The following is an 18,591-nucleotide window of genomic DNA, read 5'->3' as shown; positions in this document are numbered from 1 at the left end:
AACAACTCCAAGAGCAACTCTACTTCCTCATCCCCCACATACCCACTGCAAGGACCTTCTATATGCTTCCCAAGATACACAGACAAGGGAACCCAGGCAGACCCATCATATTTGGCCAGGGACTCTTACTGAAGGAGTATCAGAACTCCAAAAAACCATCCTCAAACCAATCACTGAACAAGGGGGAAATTTCCTCCAAGATGCAACCGACTTCCTCCAGAAACTATGCAACATCAACAAACTCCCTCAGAACACCATCTTTGCTACTGTGGATATCACCTCTCAATGCACAACATCCCTCACTGTGATGGAATCACTGCCTACCTCAATTATCTACAAGACAATGGATGCTCAGATATGCATCCCAAATGCATCGCCAAACTCATCCATTTCATCTGTATTCATAATAGCGTTATATTCAACAACAAATACTGCCCAAACCTTGGGAACAGTTGTGATTACTAGGATGGCTCCCCAATATGAGATCACCCCAAATAGATATAGTTACCCAGAGTCAGAGGTGGTGTCAAGTGGCAGCAGCAGTTCTCCGGTGCCCAGCCTTCCTCCTAGCTGCTGGGAAGATTGCTGTCTGTGTCTGATGTCTGTGTCTGCTTGCTCATAAAAAAAAAAAAAAAATCTAAACTTCTCCAAAGTGTGCTCTCACTAAACTCTTTATAGGTTTCTTCAAACAAAGCATGTAACGCATAATGGCCCCTAATAGGCTAACAGTTTCCCTAGAAACAGCAAATAATAATTCATTATTCTACTTTCCAGCAAAGTAACTTCAGCAAGAAATTTAAAGACACAGGTGCCCAGACCAAGGTCACCTATCCACACTCCCTTTCATTTTCATGAATCTGTTATTTCACTGTATCTATCCTTGTTAGTAACGCTGCAGCTATTGTTTTTGTTCTGTCTGCCAAGCCAAGGCCAGATTCTTTCTTGCTACATGGTGTCCTCACTTCCAGCTTATGGTGGCTAACTGCACAAGATGGCTGTGGGATATGTCAAGTCCAATTCTCTTGTAACGGTGCCAGTGTGTCTTTGTCTCTGAAGAACGGGTTTGGACCAGCCTTTCTATTTCTGGAAAATGATACAGCAATGTTATACATAGAAACTTATAACTTTACATACGATGTTGATACACACATTTTACCAGGACAATTATGAGCACATTGTGAGTTTTCAAATGTCACCTCACCAAAGCATGCTTTTGTACAAAATTTATCATAGTCTTATAAAAGAGGTGAATATAATGATGTAGACTGTCACACCCATAGATCACCACACTTAGCTCCACAGATCCAGCAACCACCCCAGATGCATGAAGAAATCTGTGACCCACCAGCCAGGCATTCAGATACTACGGAATATATTCCAAAGAGAGAGTCTGGGATACGTACCTTAAAACGGTTTAAACAGTTTTCACTGAACAAATACACTCCACCAGCAAAATAGATTGCATTATGGAACAGGCCATCCTAATTCCCTGAGAGAACCTGCTTCAATACAGAAAAACAAACAAACAAAAAATACTGACAGCAACCTCCTATTTGACACCTCCCATTCCACCCTGGAACCCACATGGGGTGGTATCAAACAATTACAACCTATACTTGATGGGGGACCACATCCTGAAAGGAATCTTTTCCCCAAGCCCCTCTTTTGGCCTTCAAACAACTCTCCAAGCTCATCATCAGAAGCAAGCTTCCTGCCAACCAGGACACACCAACTCAAAGTGGCACCAGACCCTGCAGAACAGATGGGAGGCCGGGAGCCAAAGTTTGCCAACCCACTTATTGATGTCAATACTGCAGCCTTTTAAAGTTGCAAAGGCTTTGGTTAGTGGACTAGATTGGCTTGGAAGGAATACTAAAAGAGCAATGCTGCAGATCTGCATGACATTTGACTCATGCATTTCACAAAATGCTATGCCTTACAAGCCAATCAGAAAAATACAATGAACGATAGTACTATAGCACTGGTGTCAGTCCACTACTGTGTAATTTGATCTCTTCATGTATTTCTACCAATGGACCTCATAAGTCTCGAGCCAATATGAAAATATAATGTGCAGAATCAATGGAATCTCTAATAAAATTGAAATAGCCTGTTATCCCCACAGACATGCCAATCTACAGGGCTGCTTTAAAATAAAGAACAATAATAATTTGACAGTGATAAAGCAGGTGACATTCCTATATAAAGTCCTACAAAATCTATGACTACAATAATAATCTATTTTCATACTAGTATTTAAAATGAACGGTGAAATCAAAAGAAAAAGGTCTGCTTATCACGCAGTGTTTAAACTTAAAGTTGTTGAATATGCAGAAGCAAACAATAATTACGCCACTGTTCGTGAATTCTGTATCAATCTGTAGCAAGTAAGAGAATGGTGAAAAAATAAAACAACACTAAAAGATATGCCAAGAAACAAAAAATGTCCAGTGTGGTACGATTCATTTCCTGAGCTGGAGAAATATCTCAATAATTGGGTTGTTGAATGTTGACAAAATGGGTACATTGTCACTAGAACTGGAATTTGTCTGAATGCTATGCAAATGTCAAAAGATAACAAATACAAGTCAGTAAAGCCATCAATGTTTGTCGCATCAGCGGGTTGGTGTACTCGCTTCATGAACAGTCATAGTCTCTGTCTTCATCAACGAACAAAGATAGCGCAAAAGCTGCTGAGAGATCTGGAAGAAAAGAATCGAACCTTTCCAAGGGTTTATTATAAAATATCAAAAGGAATATGCATTTGAACTGTCACAAATAGGAAATATGAATGAGACACCGATGACATTCGATCTCCCAAGCAACAGAACGGAAAACAGTTTTAATTAAAACCACTGGCCATGGAAAAAATCCATTTTACGGTGGTTTTAGCGTGTTTGGCAAATGGATCAAAGCTCCCTCCTGTTTTTAAAAGAAAAACCTTGCCTAAAAATATGAAATTTCCTGCTGGTATCATCGTACGTGCACACAAAAAGGATGGATGGATGGATGAAAGTGGGACTATTGAATGGCTGGAAAAAATGTGGAATAAGAGACCAGGAGCGCTTTTCAAGAAACCTGCTATGCTCATTTGGGACATGTTCAGGGCACACAAGACAGATGAAGTGAAAAATGTGGCCAAAAATATGAAAACTACTTTGGTTGTAATACCTGGAGGCTTAACTTCAGTTCTACAACCACTTGATGTCTGCCTGAACAAACCCTTTAAAGAGAGGCTACACAAATTGTGGTCTGAATGGATGTGCTCAGGCATGGAGAAGTTGACAAAAGGTGGGAATCTTATGAAGCCCTATATCAGTTTGGCCGCCCAGTGGATAAAGGGTGCGTGGGTGTCCATTCCCTCGGAAATGATAGAAAAATCATTTCGGAAATGCTGTATCAGCAATGCACTTGATGGGTCAGAAGATGATGCCATATTTGATGATGACACAACAGAGGCTGATGATGAGAGGGAATCTGAGTCTGAAGATGACGCTGCTGACATTTACGATGACAATGCAGGTGCAGCTGTGACTGAAGCAGAGTTTAATTAACTGTTTGGTGAATCAGAGACTGATTCAGACTTTGAAGGATTTTAAGACTTTTTAAAGTCTCATATTGTTCTAAGTTACTTGTTTTAGATATCCATTTACTGATTTTAAATATTGACTGTAATTTTGAAAGTGAATACATATTCAGTTATTATAACAGGTTTTTTGTTATTACATTGAAATAATTCTAGCAAAACTTTTGAGTGTTTCTTGTGACGCCAGCTTTTAAAATATAGCAGGGGTTGGCAAACTTTGGCTCCCAGCCCGTAAGGGTAAGCTGCTGGCAGGTTGGGATGTTTTGTTTACTTGGGGCATCTGCAAGCACAGAGCCCCTCAGCTCCCAGTGGCTGTGGTTTGCCATTCCCAGCCAATGGGAGCTGCAGGAAGTGGCGCCACTTGGCTGGGAAAGGCAAACCGCGGCCACTGGGAGCTGAGTGGCTCCATGCCTGTGAATGCTCCAGGTAAACAAAAGGTCCCGACCCGCCAGCGGCTTACCCTGGTGGGCTGGGAGCCAAAGTTTGCCAACCGCTGAAATATAGGGTTGGCTTATGAAAGAGTCATACAGTTTTTACTATTTTTACTTATCCATCTTGGGGGAGGGGGGGTCGGCTTACAAATGAATGGGCAAATGAACGAGTATATACGGTACTTATAATTGTGAGTTTTCATAATGTATCATGAAATAGAATGTAGTTTTGTTTTGTTTTTAAAGTCTCAATTGCAGCATTTGTCAAGTATGATAGATAGAAAAATGCTGTCAATATTTTCTGTAGATTAATATATGGCATAGCCAAGTGCCAGTTAAGGAGTTTGTTCTATAAATTTAAAATTGTGAAGTATTTGTAAGTACAATCTATGATTGTTGTTATTATTTAGGGGAAAGTACTGCATGGTCCATGGTTTGTGTGTTGAAAAATGAAATGTTTGACCACGTTTTCAAAAAAATAGGAATACATTTTGAAACTGTTGCTGGAAGTTAGCTAATTTCATATTTAGGTAACTAAATATGTGGCTTGATTTTTCAAAAGACAGGGAGAACCTGCAGTGGCCACTGTCTTCAAAATTAGATCACTCAAACCCCAATCTTGCAAGGAGCTCAATGTGGACAGCTTCTGGCAAGACCTCCGAGCCCTATTTATGCCTTAATATGGATTTAGGGGCAGATCTTCAGGTGGTGAAAACTGTCATAGCACCATTGAAATCCATTTAACCTACAATTAGGAATCTAAATAGGAAATTTTAGCCATAATATGTAACGAGTGGTGTCTTAAAAGCAGTGTGAAAGTTCTGTTTTACTGACCCTCTTTTTATAATGAAATTTATTTTCAGCTGATTCAACAGGATCTCATTCCCTCTATACCACCTATAAAGATTATGAATTAATGTTTCATGTATCAACTATGCTGCCATACATGCCCAGTAATAGGCAACAGGTATGTTTTCTTAACTCACATTTTTATAGTAATATGTGTAGTTAAATTTAGGGGTGAAAAAAGTTTTTGTTTTTGCTTGAAATTATATTTCTGCTGTACAAAAATATTAATAGTTTATGCAAATTGTGAACATCATTTGGAATCGTGTTTACACAAATCTTATTAAAGCATTAAATACTCTGAGATGTTATTTTAATTTATCTGCATGATTCAGGAACTTATCCTGACTCTTCTATTGCATGCCAGTATTAAATAGTATTGACAACTGTGGAGATTGAAACATTTTTCTAAAACTTAAAACTGGACTAAAATCCATCATGTGGTTAAAATATGTAATAATGTAATAAGGTTTTTAAATGATCCTAAGTAATCTTTATTTTTCATTTCAGTCTTCAAACCTTCTCTTACTGTACTATTTTAACAATAAATGCCTCACCAAAACCTATAAGGCATCTGCTTGTAGAGACAGAAAGCTGTTCAACAAATTTATTTTATGTCTTGAAAATGCTCATTGTTCATAGTACAGCTCAGAAACTCTTAGAGCATTAAGGATGGCTAAAAAAACAACACAGCATCCAAAGTGTGTGGAATCTTGAATAAGGTTATGTCTGTCTTTGCCTGTACTAGATACTGAAATCATTAAGAATAAATATTTTTTATGAATAAGTTGAAAAGCACATTTGGTATAGTATATCAAAACAATAACACTTAAGAATAATAAAGAGTAGAGCTATTCACAGATCAGATTACTGTTGAAGATATAACTTCTCTTACATATTCTACATACGTCTATCTTTATAGAAGTAAAACAAAAAGTATTTAATTGCAATATCCTCTCAGTTGCCATGCAAGATATAATCATTTTTCCAGTGATGATTTGGGTCTCCCCTGCTACAAAGATTTTGTCCTTTTCTCTTTTGGAGGAATGGAGAAAAATTACTGGAAAACTTCGTGGTTCCTGATTATTTCTTAGATCACAGACTGTTATTTTAGCTACATATATTAATAGAATCTTCATCTTTCACATTTTGCCCTGCCATCAGCTTTTGTGGGAGGGACGGGGGATGTGTCAAGGCATCAACCAATAGACGAAACTTACAAAGTACAAATTCTTGTCGCAGAATTAACTGTGAAAACTGAAATGGGACACATTTTGTTTATTAAATTTCAGTAGTCAGTCCTCTCTGCTGATGTTAAACTTGGCAAAGATAATGAATTGTTAGAACAATTTTCCAAAGTTATAGTCTCTCATATCTGTTTCTTCCACTCCTTGCCCGCCTCTGCTTTAGGTCTGATCTGGAAACTTGAAAATAGGTGGAAAGTCTTCATAATATGGAAAAATATTTCCTACCATTATAGTAGCACCAATTTCTAGACCAATCTTAGATCATAGAATCAGCCAATCTCAAAATCTACACTGCTTTCAGATGGCGAAATAGTTGAGAGATCTCATAATTCAGTGCTAACAGATAATCTGTTGTTTTGACTTACTATCTCCAGTGTTTGGCAACACCCACAGTCCTCTTGACAATTTTGGCCCATCTCTTATTGTGATGTAGTCGTTTAGTGAATACATTGCATAAGAGTCACTTTGCCCAGAGGCCAGTCTTACTTGGTTCACTGTCAGATTAAACTCTTTTATATTAAATTTTACCATATTTGCAAATATACATGGCTTTATGCTTAATTTAAAAATCACATTAAATTTTCTTGAGATACTGTATATATTTAAAACAAACTGGAGATCAAAGTGATGAATTTGTATGAAAGATAGTGTTTCAAAGATATATTGCCAAGGTTCAGGTTATCAGCTAATTTTGTATATTTGTCTGCAAAGACCTCTTTCTCCTTAGTTAAACACAGATGCAAAATATGTTGGAATAGTAGAATATTTCTGAATATTGATCTTTATGTGAATGGCTTAAAGACTTATATGAATAGGAATGGTTGCAGTGCAATAAGATATAATATGCTGAATGAGCTTGATTTTTAAAATGAATATTTTCATTGCTGATCACAGGTGCTGACAGTAAATATGGCCTTACTTGAAGTTTATTTTATTATTATTATTTTGGTCATTGTCTGTCTTGAGCTGCCCTCAATTGTGAGCATAGGGAACCCTTTTACCTTGATCCAGTAATTTTCATGGTTGTTTGCTGTTTGTCAGCTCCACTGCTGCGTTGTTCAGCCACCCCTGCTGCTATCCTATCATTTCTACTTTTGCCTTCTCTTCATCCTTTTCCCTGACATTCCCTTCTGTCTCTTCCTTTTCTAGATAGATGGCTGTTGTGGATCTACTTCCAAAATATTCCAGTGTTAATTCTATTATTTTCCCCAGCAACGAACACTCCCTTGCACAGTGTTTTAGCAAGCACCCATCAGTCTTTGTACTTCTGATAGTCTCAGTATTTAGCAGCAATATTGTATTGTGATCCATGGCTTTCTTGAGGTCAAAATAATATGGCAGTTTCACAAGTTCCAACAGTATGCATACCTGAAGACCCATCACATTATTTTTTTTTAGATGCTGGAACCCAGCAATGTTTGCACAGCTTGGACACCTTCCTTAGGTGTGATAGCACACTAAAATACCAAGCATTTAGCCAGCCTTAATGTGTAAAAGGGATCATTAATAAATGTTTAATTTATCACTATTGCTGTTTAGTTACCAAAATATGTATTGAAATGTGCAATGTATCTACAGTGGTGTCTCTCACAAGTTAGGAAGAAATCTGATTAGAAAAATAAGCCTGGAAGGCTCAAGACTACAGGTGCAGTTGCTCATGCCCCCAGGACAGAGGCTTATAAGCCCTGTGATCTATAAACACTGCTTTCTCAGCAGGACTTGGCTCGCTGTATCCATGTACCCAAGTAGGGGGGAGTCTAGAGAGCACGGCAACTTTCCTTTATAGATACTGAAGGCAACCGAGGACCCCAAATCAATAACTTATTGTGCCATCATAAGGAGTGTATCCTGGCACTGAAATGACTCTACCCTCTCAATATCATATCCCACTTTCTATAGTCACTTGCCAAGGTGTCAAGTCATTCTTCAACATTTAGAAACAAGACCTCTTATGAGCAAGCTCTGAGCTTTTGTTACTTTCCAAATACCGGTGAGCCAAAAATAGGCCACACCAGAATTGTCTGTTGCTTCTTCCAGGACTTAACTACGCCCTGCTTGGTCACTGATCAGGACATCCCTCTAGTTTTAGAGCCAGCAGGAGATCCAAAGAGCAAGGTAATTTTCACTTTGGCTGCAACATAGGCTGGGGACCCTCAATTCAGCTGCTCCTTCCCTAGGACAGAGAGGACGACCAGCCATGGTGTGGCCCCAGTTCCTTTTCCTATTATTAGCCTCTCCTTCAAATCATAGTTCAAGGCTTTCTCCTTTAAACTTTCCCCTTATAAAGTACCTTTCCAGTTCATTCCCTTGCAAGTTTCTCCTCACATTTTGAGTCTGCTTCTGTACATAGTCAGACCTGATTAATCCAAATCAATTCATAACATTCATTTTTATCTGGATTAATGGAAGCTAGAAGTCAGATTAACAAGTCATTTTATTGCTACATAAAATTAGTTACTGCTAAACTTTTTGAGAGAACCAGACACATGGATGTACCTAACTCAGTTTAACCAGGTCTGATTGAAATGTTGTTTGGCATTTGTTTTTATTGTATTGAACAGTAACACATACTGAAATTCAAGCTTTTTTGAAGCCCCTTTACTTATTTTAGAAATGTACTAAAATAAGTTGGAAGGTTTCTTTATTTGTGATATCTCTTCACTTTTCATGATTGAATTGAATGAAGAATATTTTTCACTCTATCACAAAAACATCTTGGTTCTCAGTTGCAACAGGTGGTTGAAATTCCCCAGAAATGGGTAGGTTATGTATGGCTCTACATAGCCAGTAGGTGTGCTACATTTTAACATGATAGCCCATATTTTCCCTCCAGATTTATGTATACATCAGAAAATTAGAGTTAAGTATTATGGTTAAGATAACATATTCAATACAGTAACTAATATCTTTGTGTAACTACTTTTTAATCTAACAGCTTCTGCTTTTCTAACATATTCTCCTTACTGGACTCCCTTTTATGTGTCTCAAGTCTTCTATAAAACTTCTTCACTGGTTTCCTGTTGACTGCCCATCATATTGTATTAAGTTCATTTTCACATTTTACCATAACAATTTAGCCTGATACTAGAGTGATCTCAGAGAGTGTCTGGTGTCTTCTTTCTGTAAGTAACCCTGCGTGGCCTGTGTACCCTACTGATAATCCGCAGTGTGCTCCAGCATTTGGCATGAGAATCTTCATAATATGTTAGAAAGGCAGATTGAATAAACTGAGCAGACCTGGAAATGGGAGAGGAAGAGGAAACTGAGGCTCAAAAATGGCTAGGAGGTGAAAGTTGGAAAGAGAATAGGTTAAAAGGGACAAACTGGAAAAGGGCATGGGACAAACATTTTAACTTAGCCTGGTTTCCTTCAATTCCTCTCTCATTTTCAGCCCACTATCCTTACTTATGCTTTCTAGGGAAGTGTTATCCCCTTCTTTTTCTCCATTCAATAATTACTCCTTTTCCTGTTTGCTGATCCTACTAAAGCTCTTCGCTCCATGTTTCAGTTCACGCCCAATTTCCTTCTCTCCCCTTTCAAGTTCTTTGCATTCTGATTCCCTGTATGCAGATACATCACTGTGTTTTGCCTTCACTCACCTTGTGTTGAACTTCACTGATCACTTGTGCATGGTAGCCATTTATAATGGTAGAGTTATATTGGTTTTATTTAAAAATTTCAAGGAAGTCACTCAGATCTCAACAAACTTGGTAAGGTTTTAAGAATGCTGACCACCTTTTAAATTCATGTTAATATTTTTAAGCTTTCTAAAGGCTTAAGTATCTAAAAATGTCTATCAGTTTATTGATAGAACTTAAGAACCCGTTTCACTGTAAAGGACTCTGATGCTAATACAGTGGTTCTAGGTTTCAAAAACTTCATAGATTTGTCTCTCAGCAGATGTGTGTCCCATTCTTGCTTATGTATCCTATGATTATTGGCAGTTTAAACAGCACCTCCCAAAAGGCATTTTATCACATTTAAAAAGCAAAAAAATGTGTGGAGACAAAATATACTAAATTCAGTCTTACATAAGTTTTGCTTCCTCAACTTCAATTTAAATACCCCTGTGGACAGGTATAGAAATAGACATGAACTCTAACTTAACAAGGAAGAATAATTGGCTAGAACCAACAGATCACTAATAATATGTACACTAATGAATTGATATCCTTGCTATATCTATTAATTGGGAGGTCTGACACAAATTCAGCTGCTATGTAGGTTTCAAGCTGTAAGGCAGTGATAACCTCTAACTGTGAACTTATGCTTTACTGTGTCAATCTAAATGCACTGTTCACCAATAAAATTAAGTTATTTCTGAGATTAAATCTAACACAATATCAAATACTTTATTATGCATTTCAAAAATAATCTGTGTGCAGTAAATGTACATCTTAGAGTTGCCTTAACAGCCATTTATTGTGGCTTTACCATTTAATAAATAAGAAATTATATTTATTAGAACAAAAATTAGCAATTGGCAAATCTTTCTAAGTGCTCATTGGTTAATCTTTTTTTCTTTACATCGCTACTGATGTTTTTAGTGCATTTGAAGTAGCATATTTTTGTTAGTGCTTCAGAATTGCATTTCCAGCCATTCTTGTTATATTTCATGTTGTATGATTCTGGCCCTACATATTGAGAGGCACAATGAAAGTCATAAACAGGCATTTATACGTAAACAATTAAGATAACTTTGCCTATTTTATGTGTTAGTTGCAATATTGGCTTGTCACATAACTAACCAAGAAAAGTAATTATTCTAAACAGCAAAATAATTTCATTCTAAACACTTGATAAATAACCCTATCATTGCCCTATATCATGTAGATGTTGATTACATTTGTTTTCTTACAGTTTTCAGTTGTATTTTGCCTCTTTAGTGTTAGTGCAGCCTTAAGAATCTGAGTCACTAGTCCACAATGCAAGCTCTGCAGACTTCTGGCCGATAATACATCTGTACCCTACAGCGTGTGCTGTTCTAGCACTATCTACATAACAGCATCAGCAGCTCTTTAAAAAGAAAGTTCTCTTTAAAAAAATTAAGTTAGAGATGTACAACTCTTACAATAATATCCATAATTTCATTTTGTATCTACAAAAGGCTAACAAAATCGTTTTTGAGAAGATTTTCTACCTGTAACAAACAAGATATTACCTGTAAAATTAATCATAAAATATATCCCTATCATAAATAAATTGACAACAAAGAATTACTTACTATAATAAGGTTTTTATCAGTAAATTTGAATCTCTGGTACATTCGTAGTTGTTTCCACTGCTGCATTGCTAAACTGAAGATAGCTAGAATTTGTGCTGAGAGTTTAGTAGGAAACTATTTTTTTAAAAATGTTCAGGGTCATAATCTAATATTCAGTTTAAATACAATTTGGGAAAAGAAAGGTCTCCTAAGAAGAGATAAACAATCTTGTGTTTTGGATATGAACACAGGTCTTTTACTGTAGAAAAGGACAGACCACGTACAAATGTTAGACAGTGATAAATGTCAGATGACGTTATGCACATTTCATATTACTACACAAATATGCTAATATAGGGGAGATGAAAACTGGCTGGCACAGGAAAAGAGGAATCCACTCAGAAAGAAAGGCTGATAAACTTATGAGCTTAGCCCAGTTTTTTTCCCAGACCTCTTTCCCATTCGTCCCAGTTTCATGCAGCTCCACGTAGATAGATAATACTGCCTTATAAGAGTGTCTCCACTTTCTGAAGTGACTCTTTCCTTTTTAAAATTAAACTGTCCATTGTTTTTGCCAATGTGAAGAAAAAGTATTATTTCTTAACTAACTGTTTTTAAAATTGTATTTCTTTTATGTAGCTTCTAAGGAAAAGGCACATAGGAAATGATATTGTTACCATTGTCTTCCAAGAGCCTGGAGCACTTCCTTTTACTCCAAAAAATATCCGTTCTCACTTTCAACATGTGTTTGTCATCGTCAAAGTGCATAATCCTTGCACTGAAAATGTATGCTATAGGTGAGTAGATACTTATTATTTTTTATGTTTGCTATTTTGATTCTAATAAAGCATCTTTTTCTAGCAATCTTGTATTTCCCAAAGAAGTTGTGTCTGTGTGTTTTCTACATTTCTCTTCTGTTTTAGGGTTTCATTTTTAAAGACACATAGAATGTAAAACTTAAGATATTTGACAGCAGTACACAGCAGTTAGCATTTCAGAAGGGTTCATGTAGTAGATCATTATCATTAGTGGTTTAAGTTTAGAGAGCTTTGGTTGTGTCCATATGTAATTGTAGGTACAGTTTTTTAGGCACAATTGAAAATGTGTAGATATTTGTTTAGCTTATTTGTGGGCATATAAAGGGCAGTCGGGTTTTAAAAATAAGACTTGAAGCTATAGCAATGGAAATAATTTTAGTTTTTTATTATCTTTCTTTTTAGGGTAGAGCGAAGTCATTTTAGAAGATTATTAATACAAATATAAATCACTGGCAATGTATTTAGCTGAATATCTACAGAATGTGATCCCAAACTTGACAGTATTTCAATCATGGTTTGTTTAAGTGGTCCCTTTATATAGTTTGCAGGGTACTTTGAGATCCTTTCAGATAAATGTCAGTTTTGCCTGTGACTTACATGTTAATGAAAACCTTTTTTGTTTCAAAATATCTCCCCAAAATCTCACTGTCACACTCTAAAATGAGAGTTTCAAGTGTCTTAAAATTCCATCACTTGGGCTAGGGAATCCCCCTCCCATCAAAAAACAAAAACAAAAAAACCCATGAGTACTCCCATCATAGACATGTGCCTGGCACTGGTCATTTTCTCTTTCTTTCAGCTTCTGAGCTGGCTGAGGACTGAAAACAGTCAGATTAGATATTCTTTCATTTTAAGGCATTGCTGTGAAGTAGATTAAAAAAAAAAAAAACTCTCTGAACGTAAACCGCTAATGATCATGACCTACTAAATGAACCTTTTTGAAATGCTGATGATGTACTGCTGTCAAATATATCTTAAGTATTACATTTTGTGTATTTTCAAAGTTGAGAGTCTTATCGGCTAATGACAACCTGGTTACTCTTCTTAGTTTTGTTTTAGCTCTGAGAAATTTTAAATAAAGTTAATGTCAATATTGGTCTAGGTCCTGCACATATGTATTCTTACTGTGATAGAAGAGGTAATGTGTATAGTTTCTAAGGCAATCTGTTTCTTCTAGTTCCACAGTTAGGGCAGGGGTTGTATCTGTATCAATTGTATCTGTAGTACCTTATCAAAGTCAATGGAATGATATGGGTGTAGTAGGGGCTTGGGGGTGGGGGAGAATTTTGCCCTCAGAAAGAAGTTGGTTCAGTTTGTCAGAGATGGAGCAACTGAGTGGAAAAATAAATAAGACATATTTGCCTTAAGAAAATTCAACTTTAAAGCTCCTTCAAATTAAGGATCCTCCTCAATAACAATACCCGTAGGATGCATTTTGTATTTATCCCATTGAAAGGAAGAAGAAACAGACACTTTATAAACAGGCCTTCTTGAAATGCTGCAGCTTGCTAAATCCTGGACTTTGTGACTTTATTAATTCATATAATTAAAATCATAAATGGTTTTGTTTTTATAAGATTGTCCAGTCAATTTTGTTTATACCCATTTTATTTGATCTTTAGATGTGTGCCAATATAATAGGTTTCCTGTATGTTTCAGATACACAGCTTCCTAATTTCTAAAATTTCATCTGTCTCAAATTTTACATTGAAACTCACCTGTGTTGATGGGTTATATAGTTCATAGTCCTGTAATGAGCTTTTGCTGATGCAGTTAACCATTTTGTTCTTTTTTATTTCTAGTGTTGGAGTTTCAAGATCAAAAGATGTACCTCCATTTGGTCCACCAATCCCCAAAGGAGTAACTTTCCCAAAATCAGCAGTCTTTAGGGACTTCCTTTTAGCCAAAGTTATTAATGCTGAAAATGCAGCACACAAGTCAGAAAAATTTCGAGCCATGGCCACCAGGACACGACAAGAATACTTGAAAGATCTGGCAGAAAATTTTGTTACTACAGCTACAGTGGATACTTCAGTGAAGTTCAGTTTTATTACTCTAGGTGCAAAGAAAAAGGAGAAAGTGAAACCAAGAAAGGATGCTCATTTATTTAGTGTTGGAGCAATTATGTGGAATGTGATAGCACGGGACTTTGGCCAGTCTGCAGACATTGAATGTCTCCTTGGAGTTTCCAATGAATTTATTATGTTGATTGAAAAGGAGTCCAAAAACGTTGTGTTTAACTGCTCCTGCAGAGATGTTATTGGATGGACATCAGGATTAATGAGTATCAAAATCTTTTATGAAAGAGGAGAATGTATTCTTCTGTCTGCATTTGATAATTGTTCTGATGACATCAGAGACGTTGTTCAAAGACTAGAAGTAAGTGAAATTTTTAAATTGATCTACCAAAGCTTTTATTCAGAATTATTCATGTGTATCATTCTTTGGGAAAGAACTCAAATTTTCCTATATTTAAACTTATATTGCACTTTCCAACTTCAAGGAGTTTTACAAACATTATTCCTCATAACACCATGTGGAATAGATGTATATTATCATCCTGCTTTTATAGGTGACTAATTTGATGCAGTTAATTAAATTGGCTTGTCCAAGGCTACATAGGGTTTTAGTTTTAAAGCCAGGATTAAAACTTGAATTTTTGGTTCCCAGCCCTGTGGTCTAGAGGTCAGAGTACACCCCTCAATAAAAATATCTTAATTAAAAAAATAAAAATAAAGAATACCCTTTTGAATGTATTTTATATCTAAACAGTGAAAACCCTCTAAATAAAGCATGGAATATACTGCTTATTTTGCATGGATGAGCTGGAAGAAAATGAAGGCAGTTAAATCAGTTAACACTGATTATCAGAGCTGATGCAATCTCAGTCAAGACAGGTGGAGTTCAGGCATTCTGTGTGCTCAACATCTTAAATTATTTGACTTACAGCTATTACAAATGTGTACTAATACAGGCTGCAGGGTATAAAACATTGAGGTATCACTGTTTTCGTTATAGTTTGACTTTGACCTTACCCCTTAAATTAAATGAGGTTAGTGGCATAAGCCTTTTTTATATTGAATTGAGGCTTCTACTGGAAAACAATCACTAGACCTAATTTTTTGGAGATTAGTAGAGCTGACGTACAAGCTATGAAGTGGCCAGGATTAAACTGATGTGTAAAACAAAGGCCTGATGCTGCAAGGTGTTGTGATACCCTAAACTTTCAAGACTGTTGAGGATGCTTAGTGCTACACAGGCCCGTGATTAATACCTACCATGTGTGATGGAGTCTTTCTTCCAGTACAGGTTAATATTTGTAAGTTCATATTATTGTCACTTGCATTGTATTTACCTCATTGTTAAATTCTTCAGATATTGTCATTTTCCATATACAAATATTTTCCTTCTGAAATTTAGAAAAAATGTTCTCTAATTATCATGTTACTATTGTAAAATGATCACTAATTGGACAGTTATAAATTGCCTCAGCATTGTGCTGAAAATAAGGTTAATGAATATTAGTTTTTTATCTCATCACTACATATTGTAACACAAATTGTTTAGTGTTATTTTAATAATACTACCTAGCTCTTACATAGTGCATTTCCTCAGTAGGTCACAAAGCACTTTACAAAGGAGAGCAGTATCATTATCCCCATTTTACAGATAAGGAAATTGAGGAACAGAGGGGAAATGACTAGCCCATGGTTACCCAACAGGCGAGGGGCAGAGCTGGGAATAGAACCTATGTGTTTTTGTAGTCCCATTCTAGTAAGCCGCATTGCCTTCATTTATCACTTCTTGAATCTTAAAACATACATGAAATTATAGCAGGTTGGGCAAACTGGTAAAGTTTCTACTGAATCTCTGCCGACAGATCTTCATTATATATGATGTATAAAAACATTTAGTTTTTTTTATAGCATTAGTTGATGTGGTTATCTGTAAAAACTATGTCTTTGGAGACATTAATCATTACAACAGACTTCATTCAGTTTGATTTGAATGGCCTTGTATTTCACTCAAATCTAACCATCTGTTACAGTACAACATTATTTAAATTTAACTTGAGACTGCTCCTTTTTTGAGGCAATAACCATATTCTTAGCTAAATAAATCTATTGGCCTGACGCCTCAGAGTTAGCAACTTAGGATCTGTCTACACTACCCCACAATGCAGCGTTCAGGGGTGTGAATAGCAGTTCATAGCAATGTGTTGTGCTGGAACTCCCCTGTGTGGACTCTGTGGGCTCAAACTAAACCTTTGAAGAGGGTGACATTGATGTGAACTAGGAGCTTTTAGTTTGCAACCACAGCATAGGCGCAGACTCTGTGGGTGCTCCAGGGCTCAAGCACCCATGGGGAAAAAAATACAGGGTGCTCAGCACCAAGGAGCCATAGTTTTGTACTTGAGGTCTGCTCATAGAGCACGCCCTTGCCCCAGAGGGAGCTTGAGTGTGGAATGTGAGTTCTGTGCTGCTAACAGTTTCTGCCCTTGGGACAAGGAGTTTGTTTTAAACGGAAGCAGGGTGATTAAGATAACAGAAGGCTTGTCATTAAATTAAATTAAGGATCATTAGATCTTGAAAGCATTGCCAGGGCCTCCAGTTAAAAGGTAGGAAACAAAGGGTAGGAATAAATGGTCCATTTTCAGAATGGAAAGAAGTAAATAGTGATGTCCCCAGGTTTCTGTATTGGAACCAGAGCTGTTCAATATGTTCATAAGTGATATGGGAAAAGGGATAAAGAGTGAGATGGCAAAATTTACAGATGATACAAATTTACTCAAAATAGTTAAGTCCAAAGTTGACTGCAAAATGTTACAAAGGGATCTCACAAAACTGGGTGACGGCAACAAAAATGGCAGATGAAATTCAGTGTTAAATGCAAAGTAAAGCACATGGCAAAATATAATCCCAACTGTACATACAAAATGATGGGGTCTTCATTAGCTGGTACCATCAAGAAAGAGATCTTGAAGTCATTTGCAGTACTTTGGAAGTACTATGCTTCCAGAGTACTGCAAATTTATAAGAATCCTTCTCACTGTACCTATATCACCCTGAACTGAGGAATGATCATTCAGAAGACTTAACAATGATCTCCCGTCATCAATGGGACAGATGCAACTGAATAATGTGGCTGTCCTTAACGTGCATCAAGACCATACCAAGAAACTAGAGGTAAATAAGATTGCTAACGGTTATCCAGAAAGCAGTGAGATGTTATCTCTTTAAACTGGGATGTTAGTAAAGACAGCTTGTAAGTAATTGCAATGATTTTAATATACTGTAATTCATGATAATATAATTATGTAGTTCATAAAAATTTAATAATTATTAAAATAGTAAAGATACCAATAATAGACACACATTCAATAACTAGAATATGAAAGAAGTGTATAAATATGCTGAAAATAGCCTCCCCCCAAAACTGGCAGAACCTCTCCCCCGTAACCACACCCACCTCTTCAAAAGCACCCACCGGCAAAAACAAAAGTCAGCGCCTATGGACCGCAGCATCCACGTTAGGGAGTCACAGTGCATCACTTTGGTGCACCCTGCTATTCACACCCTGTTTTCCAAACTGCAGGACAGCATACACAAGTCCTTAGAAACAGTTATCAGCAAGGTACATTGAATAACTCTCGAATACTTTGTGTTGATGTTCTATTGAATTTGTGCTCTTCCTCTCTCTTTCATCCCAGACCTCTCAAATTCGATGCTCTTTGTGAAGGATTAGTCACTGTGTTGAGTAACCTTTTTGTTTTTAAAAGCTCCCTTTTCTTTCTCGCCTCTTCCTCCCCTTTTTTTAACTGTATGAATATTTCTCTTTAAAAGTTAATTTAAAAGCTGAATTTTGGAATACTGGACTCCTCTACCCCTGAAACCTTCACACAGATGATAAATGTTAGCTTTTAATGAAGAATGTTCTAAACACCCAGACACCCTTTGCCTTTAGCTAGTTATTTGATTTATAAAAATCTCAATAGGGGCTCATGCTATTTAAAGGTAACCATTACACACATCTGCATAACATGAGACTGTCTGCACAGATCTTAATGGAGGATCAGACCCCCTTACCTGATTAGAGAGCGCTGCTGAAGTTAGGAGTCCATCTATGTGGAGTTCACTATATGATTGAAGCATAAGGTGTCTGTCCATCATGTCACATTTTATAACTAATTTATTGGACTTCTATGAATAGATAAATATCCACCATCTAGTAAACCCCTTCCAATCTATCATTTTCCTCCCTTGCCAAAAGCCTTGGGAAATAGTAGGCTTTGCAGTGAGTCCAGAAGGCTAATAAGTTTTTTATTATTTGTAGTACCACAGTGCCTACCAGCCCTAGTCATGGAGCAGAAGTCAACTATGCTAGGACCGTACAGATACCGAACAAAAAGGAGCTTAAAATCAAAGTATAACGTAAAACACCATATGGTTACAGATAAATG

General features: G+C 36.7%; 1 protein-coding gene across 13 annotated transcripts in view; it reads left to right on the top strand.

The window, feature by feature from the left end:
* SIPA1L2 (signal induced proliferation associated 1 like 2) overlaps nucleotides 1-18,591 on the top strand; it is a 238,396-nt gene that overhangs the window by 139,493 nt on the left and 80,312 nt on the right. For 10 of the 13 annotated variants that reach the window (XM_073338090.1, XM_073338089.1, XM_073338092.1 and 7 more), the window contains 4 exons: nucleotides 4,881-4,984; nucleotides 8,148-8,225; nucleotides 11,953-12,110; nucleotides 13,934-14,510. In XM_073338090.1, coding sequence (XP_073194191.1) covers nucleotides 4,881-4,984; nucleotides 8,148-8,225; nucleotides 11,953-12,110; nucleotides 13,934-14,510 — 917 coding nt within the window. The remainder of the gene's footprint in view (nucleotides 1-4,880; nucleotides 4,985-8,147; nucleotides 8,226-11,952; nucleotides 12,111-13,933; nucleotides 14,511-18,591) is intronic. The other 3 variants (XM_073338096.1, XM_073338095.1, XM_073338094.1) reach the window with 1 other exon arrangement.

This window comes from Lepidochelys kempii, chromosome 3 (genome assembly GCF_965140265.1).
Source record: "Lepidochelys kempii isolate rLepKem1 chromosome 3, rLepKem1.hap2, whole genome shotgun sequence".
NCBI classification, from domain to species: domain Eukaryota; kingdom Metazoa; phylum Chordata; order Testudines; family Cheloniidae; genus Lepidochelys; species Lepidochelys kempii.
The sequence above is the reverse complement of the archived record's forward strand: the minus strand, read 5'-3'. Positions and strand labels throughout refer to the sequence as shown.